This window comes from Barbus barbus (assembly GCF_936440315.1).
Source record: "Barbus barbus genome assembly, chromosome: 37".
In the NCBI taxonomy this organism is placed as follows: Eukaryota; Metazoa; Chordata; class Actinopteri; order Cypriniformes; family Cyprinidae; genus Barbus; species Barbus barbus.
This window is the reverse complement of record NC_136715.1, coordinates 13,472,550-13,485,202: the sequence shown is the minus strand read 5'-3', so window position 1 is coordinate 13,485,202 and position 12,653 is coordinate 13,472,550. Positions and strand designations below refer to the sequence as shown.

The window sequence follows — 12,653 nt, the reverse complement described above, 5'->3', positions numbered from 1 at the left end:
AGTGGCCTTTAAAAAAAAAAAAAAAAGAAAAACAGGAAGAGCACACGTTTGAGTGATTAGTTAAGTTTGCCTCAAAATGGTGGTCGTGTCATAGGGAAACCCAATGTGGTTAAAGTAGTCCACAGACATAAGCACAGCTTGTTTTTATGCAACCACAATTGAAGGGCCACAGTTATATGACGAGGAGCTGTTCAGACCACCAACAACAACCACAGCTCTTCGGTTCACCTTGGAATCACCCCATTTCCACCCACAACTCAAATGGCTTTACAATGGACGTCCTTGTAACGTGTAGTTCATTATGCTATTGGATGGGAACTTTTTAGCAACACGCTGCACACTGCAGCAACAGGGGACTGTTTTTGGCCGTAACACCACTCCACCAAACCCACACTCATATGCTGAGCCAATGTGAGGTAGACATGAAGCCACTGGAAGACAAATGCAGATGTCCCCATAATCCTGTTGTCAGCATTACAGGAAGAAGCTTATAAACAACTGCCACAACAGGCTAATCATGTTTCTGTGGAGAAAGTTGATTTAGCCTATAAAAGCTCAGACTTGGCTAATTATGTAACTTCTAATGTAAGCTTATGAAAGTTCTATGCATTTAGATAGCAAGCAAAAAACAGTCAAGTCGCTTTTGGTGAATCCTTAGTTCTTACTTTTTGAGGAACTCTGCCTGGCCGCAGATTTTCATCAGGTAGTCATCCACGTCAATCATATCCAGGTCATCATGGGCGTAGCAGAGTGTCTGATAAATCAGCAGGTCTATGGTTGACGATCCTGAGGGAAGAGGACAACAATATTACAATATAACAACTACATTATGTAACTTTACTTGTGTGTTGAGAAACAACCAACTAACTACACTTTTCCCGCAAGTAGATGTGATAAAATGATATGTTGACTTTATGATCACATTTATAACTAAGTGAATGGAGGCAATAATATTTTTTAGTGTCACATGATCCTTCATAAGACGCTGATTTAGTGCTCAAGAAACATTTCTTACTATTATCTTTTGTTTGAATGATTCAGTTAAATGAACCAGTTAAAAATTATTCACTGATTAATTTGTATCCTTGTGTAATTTACTTTGTTGTAGCAAAATATCTAGTTAAATGTTGCTGGCATTTTTTTTAAATCCGTATATATATATATATATATATATATATATATATATATATATATATATATATATATATATATATATATATATAGGATATTTGGATTAGTTGTATTTGGTGGTAAATTCATCAGTTCACGTGTATAAAAGGTTAGCTACTTTAGCTGAAAACTGGTATAGTAGCTAACTGTTTTTTTACAGGGTTAGCTTGACTGTTTATCTCCTTTATCTGATCTTGGGTAGCTTGAAACTTGAGAATCTTCAGTTTTAAAGTAACTTCCCCAAACACTGCTACACAAAACAAATGCCAGTTTAATTACATGCTAACAATGAGAAATGAGCATACAAAGAAACAGAACGGCCCAGTGTGTTTCAAAGGGTTTATCTAATAAGAGGTCATCAATTAGTGGCATGTCTGTGTATCCCTTCCTGAAAATGGACACTTTGCCAGATGCTCCCGATACAGTAAATTAGCGCCTACTGATCTGAATACATTAGGTGGACAACAGACAAAGCAGCAAGGAGATGGGAATTTTCCCTTGTTCCTGAACAATGTTCGTCACTTCACTGGGAGGATATGAAACAAACGAGCAGAGGTAGGGATGAATCAGAAAAAGGTTAATCCACCCTTCCCACAAATTACACCCTAACTGGGCACATGTACTGTACTGCACTGCGGTCACAGTGCGAGCACATTTTGGAGAAAACACCCCTGTCTCTCTTGCCCTCTCGCTCCCTTTTTCACACACTTCTGTTTCTCCGTAGTTTCTCAGTTTCTGGGCAGCTCTGCTGGAACATGAGTCTTGAGGCTAGGCTCTTAATTTTTTTTTTTTATGTGAATGGACCCAGATAAACGAATGCCAACCAGAGGCAGCAGAGAGGGCAAAAATTGCTACATGGAAAGAGAGAAACAAGACACTTGTTACCCACATTTGTTTTGCAATGCACTATTTCCATTGATAAAATGGGCCATTTCTTACTGATACTAGTGATGATAATTCTTTTTATATTAAATACTTAATTCCAGTTTGCTATGTAGAGACAACTATCTGTAGGCCATTTGATTTCCACTGAAGTGTGTAAAAATTGTACAGTTTTGCTGTATTAATTCGATTAATACATTTTTGATTTTGAGATTTTAATAATTTTAATTATTATTTGACTTTTTTGATTCTGGTCAATAATTAAAAATTGAAGCCAAATTATTTTAGTAATAAAGTGATTTTAGAATAATTTTAATAAAATATGTGACAAGTGACAACTACTGTTCTAACTGACTTTGCCTAAATAAATTAGAAAACTTATTAAACAAAATTAAAAAAAAAAGTGAATTTAGGAACCACAATATTATAACGTACAGCATGAAAGATATTTATTGAATGGACATTCATCAATTGTCTGACTGGGCAGACGGAGTAAATGTATCACTACCCAACCCTCAAGCAGTGCTGTACATACCCAACTATTTTTCCATGCCCCATGAACTATTTTGGGTTGACCTCCATCATTTTAACAAACATTTAGCAGATTTCACAGCTGCTCATGACACAAAAAGAAAGCCACAGTCCACGTTTATCATACACTGGCAGGCTGCCATGATAAAGAGCATCTGTCAGGCAAATCATGCCAGAGCAGGAAAAACAAAAGAAGAACAAGTGCAGTGAATAATTGAGAGTGAAAACATGTTTGCGACATATTTCTTGGGCCTCTCTCTAATCACACCACATGAGGCCATATCTGTCTCTCTCTCTCTGTGTGTGTGTGCGTGTGTATGAGGGGGTTTGTGTGCGTTCCTCCAAGGCGGGTGAATGAAAAGCTGCCTCTTTTAATTGAGTACACAAAACAGATGGCTGGCAGAACGCCCATTCAGTGTAATGCTATTACGAGAACTCAGGGTCTAGAGCCTCTCCAGCCTTTCCAATGAGATCCTATGGCCCCGTTCAAAACATTCAGGATGTGGAACAGAAATACAACTCCACAGTTATAACCAAGCTCATGAGAGCTGATACAGAATATTTAAATGATCTGTATTGTTCGATTATAAATAATTGAAAGCACTTCAGTTCTTACCATCACAAGAGAATGTGAGTGGTTCTCTGAAGTGGTCACTAGAAACTGTGACCTTTATGCTGACCCCCAGGCCCTGCTGCAGTTCATCTTGTGCCACACACGGACTCCAAACAAAGCCTGCATTTTTTGAGTAGTCATTGCATGGGTACGCCGATCGTAGCCTGGTGAGAACAGTAAAGGATGTAAATAAATAAATTAGAATGAATGGTCCTAATAATAAATGTAATTATTATATACACTTTTATATAATAAACAAGATTTTTTTTAATTATTGTATTATACAAAATGTTTTTAAATGGACACTATGAATGAAAATACAAAATGTAATAACTCACAAATCAAGTGTATGACAGAAGGCCGCCACTTCTTCATCTCTCTCTTCAGACACCTGAAAGAGCTCATAACCAAAGCCATTTGGCCTGGACCCCAGACATACCTAAATGATTTTTAATAAATATTCCTTTATCTGACAGTTATAAATTGTGATAAACATATAATATAATTGTGATAAACATATATACACACACACACACACAGTTTATGTAGACAAGTATTTTAAAAGGGCAAATCAAATGCAAATCAAATAATTAATATTAACTAAATTATAGAAAAGGATAGTCTGAATGCTTACTGGATCAACTGATACTCTGCGTTGGCTTCTAGTACTCTTCTGCACTGGAAGATAGGTGCGAGGAGGAATCTGAGGAGGAAGGGTGTTACTGCGAGCTACTGCCTTCCCTGATTTGTCCCCATTTACTCCCCGGCTTCTACTAGGTGACAGCCAATCCTCATTTAGCTTGCTCAGGGAGTCATTGAGGTTATCATAGTTCAGAGTGTCTCCAAAGGAAAGCTTGGGCTGGTCCACCTCAGGAGTGAACAAGTTGACATCCCGTGGAGCTGAGCTTCGATGTACAATGAATGGATCGTTCTGGGGGATGGGATTTCTGGGCGGTACTGGTGGCGGAGGCTCATCTAGAGATGGCAGCCCTTTTGACACCTGCGCTGTTCCTTCGAAATCACTTTCCCACTCGTCCAGGATGTAACGAGGCTCCTTACTAAATCCGTGAGACTCGCCACTGGATCGCGATAAGTTCGACACTCCGGGTTGAACGTGGTTGAGCATGGGGTCAGATCCAGAAACCCCCTGCTGCAAATTACTCCAAGGAGGACTGGGAACACGTCTTGGCATGGAGGGCTCGCTCCTCGCGGGTGATGACTTGCTGGTTTCAGGAGGTAGTGTATTTGCTGGTCCCTTGTCCTGTCGGTGGCGGGCAAGGGCGTCATACTCCATCTGCAGGGCCTCCGCTAGGACCAGATCCCTCTGGCTGAGGCCAAGCGATTCCAGACAACCCCAACGCTGCTCCCGGTCATTCTGAGTCTGCGCCGCAGACATGTTCCTGTAGGGGTGCTGCAGTGCACAGAAGGAACGCAGAAAGGCGCTGGATGGCACTACGAGTTGCACAATCGGTTCATTAGGCTCTGTTAGGAGATAAGAGTAAAAGAAAAAACACATGTTATTACCACTAATAGAGATTGCAACATCTGAAGCCAGTATAAAAAATAAGTCATCAACCTTCCACAGAGATGTTGAAGTGCATCACAAAAAGCTAGCAACTACATAAACATGCCGTCAAGCTGCAAAAAGGACACTTCATGAGAATTTTACCATTTCATTTGAGTAAAACTATTGTCACACCATATACACACTGAAACTTAAAGGTCCTAATGGCAACCCGTCCAAACAAAAGTTCAGTTTAACTTGAAGAAATTGTGTCAGAAATCTTACCTTACTATTGTGTAGATGTAGTAATACTACTACTACTACTACTACTACTAATAATAATAATAATACAATTATTAAAACTTTTAAGGAATATCAACACTATTTATTTCATGTTTTAATTTTAATAGTAAACCCCCTTTGATTGCCAAAAATAGAATTTGTTTAACTTTCATTTGATTAAAAGCAATTAAATTAATGGTTTATGCCTTCATTTGATAACCAGAAAAATTTAAATACACAATACAGAATTAAAAAAACAAACAAACAAAAAAAACACGTTTGACTGGAATATTGTAAAAATACATTTTAATAGATTAGGTTGTTTTTATGCATTCAAATAGTTAGACTTGCTTAAACAGAATTTGGTAACAATAAAACAGAACGTAATTAAGCCATTAAACAGGAGTCTCGAAAAATTAAAGCGGAAAAAAATGAATCCTGGAAAAAGAAAAAAAAAAAAAAACTTGGGGAATTTGGGTACAAGTCCCACTTCCAACACATATTGGGCAAACAGTTAAACCTATAGGCCATATCTGTCACTACAACAAACCTCTCCTCAACAAGAAGAATGACTTCAGGGCCCGTATTCCTAAAGATTCTAAGAATCCTTTTAGAGAGATCCTAATTTAGCTTAAACATTTCTAACTAGGAGTCTTAGCTTAAAAGTGATTCAGGACCAATCTGAGAGCAACTCGAGAGAGGAAAAGACAAAAACTTTTATCTTAGTGAGGAGGCGGGGCTGACCCCGTTGCTAGCTATGACACATTCTTTTGAAGACTGTGATTGGTTAGTTGTCAAGAAGGAAATAAAAGAGCGCTTTTAAGAGTATTACAAGCCTACACTTTGAAATTACAGGCGTAATTTTTCCTGTTTTACCGTACTCATTCTCACTCTCTCTCTCTTTCACACACACACACACATTATATGTATATGTATATATATTCTTTATTTATCATGCTGTCATACTTAATGTATTTTATAGGAAATGAACAGAGACATAGCCTAATAAGTGCTGTAACAGACCCAAATCACGGCTGCATAGTTGAATTTTTCCAGTTGCCAAATATGTTAATGTAGTGATTACGTCCATTTCTGGTGCTATGGCATTTCAGCATGGTGTAGGAGTTGTTAGCGTGTCTCTAATAAGATCGGTCACAAACATGATCCCTGCACGAGCTAATGTGTAGCGTCTTATTAACTCACTGTCATGCATTGTGTGCAACTCATTTCTTCTCCCTCTTCATGTTTCGTCCATTTTCTCCGCTGCTAAAGAAACTCTTAAGCCTCTTAAAAGTCCTCGTCTGTACTCTAACAATTTTGGACCTTAAGACCTCTTTTAAAGGTTAAGATGCTTTCTGAATTACTTTTTTCTTTACTATGATCTCTTCTTTAATTTTAAGAGGAAACACATTTCTAAGAATTTTCTTAGAATTTTGATACTAGGAGCAACTCTTAGCACTAAGATTTTTCATGAATACGGGCCCAGGTGTCATTTAAGGAGGCACCAATATTAAATATATGCATAAGACTACTATTTTGTCTAAATAAAGGGAGGGGGGGGGGGGGGGACTAAAAAAAACTGAAAAAACAATCATTAAAAACTTTCATTTAAACATAACTTGATAATGTACAGTATGAATTTACTAAATATTACATTTAACAGTATTTTTTTTAAATTGTGTGTTTTTAAAGATAAAAAAAAAAAACGAAGTGAGTGTTAGACTGTAAAGGTAATGTAAATTTAAAATCAACCGAGCATGAAAAATTAAACATTTTATCTCTCTTGCCCAAAATACCAATTTTTTTTTTTACAAAATTTCAATATCAGCCAATAAGGTGGTACAGATATAGCAAGTACCTCTAGTACATTGGTCTCAAACTCAGTTCCTGGAGGGCCACAGCTCTGTACGGTTTAGCTCCAACCCAGCTGATCCAGCTAATCAAGGTCTTCAGGATTACTAGAAACTTCCAAGCAGGTATGATTTGGAACTGGTTGGAGCTAAACTCTGCAGAGCTGTGGGCCTGCAGAGACCACTGCTCTAGAATCTACAAATGGCTAATTACATAAAAAACATTTAACTAATGAAGTTCTTGAACTATATATGGATCAAAGCACCACATGTGTGACTCTGAATTTGATTGTCTTTGCCTCTGATCATCTGGGTCTTATTGTCTTTGCTTGCTCAGCAAAAGACAGAGCCAAGCTGATATTTCTTTTCAGCACAGTCATCAGTGCAACGCAGATTCCTCTGCAGCACAACAGTTCCTCTGCAGTGGGTGGGGGGCTGTTCTCTCTTCTGCAAGGAGACTGATGTGCCGTATTAAGAGGCTATTCCTGTGGAGTCACAGCTGGACAGATGCTAAGCTTCGAATTGAAATCGACCTGAAGACCTGCTGAGTGCTGCTCAAATGGGTTTAGTGTTCGATCAGCCTCATAACATGTGCCATGACACAGCTGCCACCCCATATAGAGGCACAATCACTGGGCTTAACGGTCATCTAGTCCTGCACAATGGTAAATAGGTTCAGCAGGGAAGGTCTAAGGTCAAACGACAGTTTTCTGCTAGAATGATAATAGATACAACTTGAATAAACTGCAGAGTGGTCCTAGACCCCAAAGTGGATGAAAGTAAACCACTGTGTAAATTTATGTGGACCGTTGCTCAACTAAGACGTTTAAAATGACAGTTTACACAAAATGAAACTTCTGTCATTATGACTTTCTTTGGCAGAACACGAAAGATATTTTGAATAATGTTGTTTACGATTTTTATCCATATTATAAAAGGCATTGGGGTCCAAAACAACAAAACTGGACTTCTTTTGTCTTCCAAGAAAAACAAAACAAAAAAACAATTGTGCAAGTTGTATGGGTTTGGAATGACAAAAAAGGTAGTAAATGATCATTTTCATTTTTGGATGAACTATACTTTAAGTTCATGACCACTTGTGACCCTTTGTTTCCTTCGTAATGTGACAACAGTGGCAGGGGCTCTGTTTCTCCGCCCACAAACACAACTGTAGGAAATTCTCACAGCCTACCCCAAAAGACTGGCACCAGAACAAAAGACTGAAGAGGAAGCAGAAGAGCATCTGTTTGACAGACATTCCTGGACCCTTCCATTGCTCCACGTTTTGACCCCATTTTGCATCCCAAAAATGCAAAAACCCACATGCCTCTGGTCATCTCTGGTGATCTTCATCTGAATAAATAAGGTGAAATAAACAAAATGTGTTTTCCAGATCAACAGAGGAAATGGAAGCAGCAACGTGTTTTAAGCCTTCCATCAGCAACTCATCCAGTCACTTGTTTAGTTTCTGCCTGGCTGAACATGTGTACATATGGAGATCAGTGTAAACAGAAAGGACTCAGCACATTACAGTTTTCAAAACAGGTGCGATGTGATGTGTTTCCAGGAAGTCATCGGCCTTTCCACACTAAAAGTGAAATGCTGTTTGATTCCTCACAATCACAGCCTGTCAGAATTTATTTGTTTTATTATATATATATATATATATATATATATATATATATATATATATATATATATATATATATATATATATATATATATATATATATATATATATATATATATATATATTAAAAGGATAGTTCACCCAAAACTTAAAATTCTGTCATTAATTAGACTACGCACCCTCATGACGTTCCAAAACTGTATGACCTTCAGTCATCTTCAGAACACAAATTAAGATATTTTTGATGAAATCCGAGAGCTTTCTGATCCTACATCGACAACAAAGCAACTGTCACATTCAAGGCCCAGAAAGGTAGTTAGGCCATCATTAAAGTAGTCCATGTGAGATCAGTGGTTCAACCTTAATTTTATGAAGCTATGAGAACACTTTTTGTATCTCTGCGGCATATTAAGTACATCTTGCTGTGTCCCTGAATTCAGTTTTTTTAACGAAAATATATGCGCAATTTATGCGTCATAGGAGTTCAGCCAAATTATAAGGGGCTTCTTTAAGGCTAATTTGTCAACTAGTAGTTCAAGCAACCCTTAACTAGTCAATTATAGTCTTTTTAGTTGACTGAAATACTAACTAAGTAACCAATGAAATGGCCTACTGCTCAACATTTGTTGCGAATGTGAATGTTCAGAACAAAACTTGAGATTAACTAGACAAACACGGCTTCTTAGGACATGGTGTAAAGAGTCAGCTCCAGGACAGTTACGCACATAAACAATCTTGTACAAAAGCACTTCCGAAAAACCAGATGTGTTTGTAAACTGCGTTCTCAGGCACCAACAGATGGACTGTACAAATATAAATGCATCTCCTCCTAGACGGCCTTTCTGGGGCTGTCCTCCATTCCCAAGAGCAGCAGCCTCCCGTAGGCTTCCTACGCAGAGTCTCATGACTGAGCTTTGGCCGGAGGGGTGCAGTAAGACAGGAGGGGTGGCAAGGAGGGTGGATCTGCATTGTTCCACGGGGACCCCAGGCCAGCCAGATACAGGCCCCCGGAATCAATCCCCTGCTGGGATATAATCCCATTCAATCATGGGTGGCTCCCAGATTGGCCGAACAAAGGACAGGGAGGAGTGAGGGCAGCCGTGTCACGTGAGGCAGAGCCGACTCAAGACACATTCACACGGCTTGGAGAGCCAAAGACAAAGAGACCGCTGTCATCCCTGTCCCCCATACACACCCCTCCCCCAACACACCCACCCAACAACAAATATCACACAGCTCCCTCCATGCCCAGGGTGATCGCTTATGCTAGTTCCAGCTGATCAGGGCTTGTGCACCGTATGCTGAGGTCTTCCATCATCAATAAGCCTCTCTTCCTGTGGCGTTCCCACCCTAATATCGGTTCAAAGACCTCTAGACTAGCCGACTCTCTACTGTGATCTGACAGGCAGATGGTGGTGAGCAGGCCCACATTCAGCCTCTGTGGCATCCAGTTGGAAAGCCAGAAGAAAATCAGCATTGACATTTGACAAACACAAAACAAACTTCAAAAAAGTAAAAACTAACTGTTAGCAGCACCAGACTTTCAATTTAGAAAAACTGAAACAGAGAGTTTGATAGTGGTTTGACTCAACCAAACGCATGGCACCTCTGATCTGTTGTGAAGAAGGTGCATGGCCAAGAATGTCTTTAGAGTTCAGACACCACACTTCTACGTGGTTTGAGGAGATTTTGGTGCTGATAAAGCATTAATTGTTGTTGTTTTTACCCTGTCTGACAGGTCATAGCTGCATGGATGGTTTCAGAAATACAATACGTGATATTTTGCACACTGAAAGACCTGAAACAGGTAAATGTCTGTGACTAATTCCAGACTGTCATGCTGAAATAAAGATTGCAGACTGAAATATAAAACTGGGATCATGCATTGAACAAACAAGGAAATAAACCTGGAAGAAAACAAGGTTTTAATCAAAGATGAATAGCATTTTTGTGCACTACACAAAGCACTACTAAACATTAGTTTAGCTCTTGTTCGGCCCAGCGTCATGGTGACTCAGAAACAAGCAGAATCTTGAAAAAGGTTTGCAGTCTAAACCCAACTTGTGGTTATTGTGTCATAAATATGCACTTCTGTGCATCTAAACACTGTATGGCAGTCTTAAACTTCTCTCTTTCCTGTGCTTTGAGTTGCATAAACCTCCTTGTGAGTCACTATAATTAATGCCAATATTTTACTTTAAAATAAATTGAAGCTTGAGGAGATGCATCATCATGCAGCTTGTCATGCTGACTGTATGCATTATCAAAAAAGGTCTGCTTCATTTGTTTTGAGTGTAAAAACACATGGTTCTTTTGGGAAGATCTGAGGGGGGGTTTTTTTTCTCAAGGATTGTTATTAAATGGTAGCCTATATGAATTTTCTTAAAACTATAAGTAATGAAAAATGTATTAAGACGTTTTAGTTTTCTGATTTAGCAGAACTGTCATTTAATTTATTGTAACTTTTATTTATCTTGGGTTTTCGAGTTTAAAAGAATTATAAACATATATATATATTAATAAGAAATAATATTAAAAATCTATTTAATACATATTTTTTAAAAATCATATAAAAAATAAATATAACATGCAATATCATTAATTTTAAAAAATTCCATTCAATTAAAAACATGCATGATCATGCTTTTGTTTTTACAGCAATTTCAATTATTATAGTTTATAAATTATTTTAAATAATTAAAAAATAAACAATTAAAACTATTAAAAATCTGTTTTTAAATATAACAAAATGAACAATAAAATAATAATCTTACCAAACTACACAACATTTCCGTAACGTGTAACGTTTTGATACACATTTCATCCATCTATGGATCAAAGTGTCCTATCATACAAACGTCTCTTTTAAATACAGATCTGTTTGAGTTCAAGAGCCCAAACTTGTCAAGTCGGTATATAGCCAGTCGTTTTGAAATAGAAACAGGCGATAATATGAGCAAAACCGTGGCGGTCGAACGCCTCTGAATGGAACAGTCACCTATTAAATGTTAGATTTAGAGCAGCGCTAGAGTGTTTCGTTCTCGGCTCGGGAGAAGCGCGATCCAACACAAAGATTTGAAGAAAATTTACAGTCACTGCGCAAAAACAGCTGGTCGTATAATAAATACGAAGCGTTCTCAGCGCTCTCTGTTATAGTGAAGGAAAGAGCACATCACATACCGTGTGCACGGCCTCTTGAGCGCCTGTGTCATAGTCCTTTTCGTTTATTCTCAGGCTCAATCGTTGCTCTTTGATAGATGGTGTTCAGGCAGCCGTTTCCGGTGTCTACTAGCAGAAGATCGTGAATTGATCAGGGCCAAATCGCTCTTTCCTCCCTCTCTCTCTCTCTTCTGTTTATCTGACCGGGTTGTTTGATTGGCGACTTGCGCTGTGGATTTCGGCTTCAAAGCTCAGACAATTCTCATTGGAGAATGTGTAGACAGAGGATTTGGGTTGAGAGGAACAATAGCAGACTCTACTGGAAACTACTGGTAACTGCATCCCATAATGACGCCTGACATCAACCACTGCAGTGGAACGTAAGAACGTTTCCTTTCAAAGTTGTAACAATACTCGAAAAAGAGGACATGACTATATATATATATATATATTCTATAATACAAATATACCAACTTCAATGTGTTGCCATAAAATGTAGTCTTACGTAAAGCTACATATATGGATGCACAATATGAGGCCTACTTCAAGCATGCATAAACAAAATGGGGAATAAACAAGTGTCTAGTACCAAGGGGAAATTAGGTTAAAACACAAAACAGACTTGTCTTGGATAAATACCTCACAGATTTCAGATTATGACAAACTCTCACAAAAATATAGGATCAGAGACTTGTGGTAACCCTGATAGCACACGTACATCTCCGAGACGTCTATTTGATGTCTGCATTTACATCTGCAAGACGTATTATTTAGGGTGTTTGCTCATCTGCAATATGTCTATAGGACGTTTCCTTTTAGATGTCAAATAGACGTCTATTAGATATCTTTAAGATGTTTATGATTTAGAATGTATGTAAAACTGACATCTGAAAGACGTCTGCCAGACGTTTGTAGACAGCAGATGCTTTCCAGATCAAGAGATCTTTAACAGACATCTTGCAGACGTACGTGTGCTATCTAAAGAGCAGACACAAATTAGTAACCAGTAGATACTAGAAGATAACGGATTAT

General features: G+C 38.2%; 1 protein-coding gene across 1 annotated transcript in view; it reads right to left on the bottom strand.

The window, feature by feature from the left end:
• Nucleotides 1–11,885, bottom strand: part of LOC306856881 (phosphatidylinositol 4-phosphate 3-kinase C2 domain-containing subunit beta-like) — a 43,143-nt gene extending 31,258 nt beyond the window's left edge. Inside the window, exons 1-5 of the mRNA XM_079396418.1 lie at nt 11,643–11,885; nt 3,831–4,678; nt 3,535–3,635; nt 3,200–3,360; nt 666–786 (exon numbers count right to left, since the gene is read on the bottom strand). Of these exons, the coding sequence (XP_079252544.1) occupies nt 666–786; nt 3,200–3,360; nt 3,535–3,635; nt 3,831–4,592 (1,145 nt within the window). The 5' untranslated portion in view covers nt 4,593–4,678; nt 11,643–11,885. The remainder of the gene's footprint in view (nt 1–665; nt 787–3,199; nt 3,361–3,534; nt 3,636–3,830; nt 4,679–11,642) is intronic.
• Nucleotides 11,886–12,653: the final 768 nt, after the last annotated feature.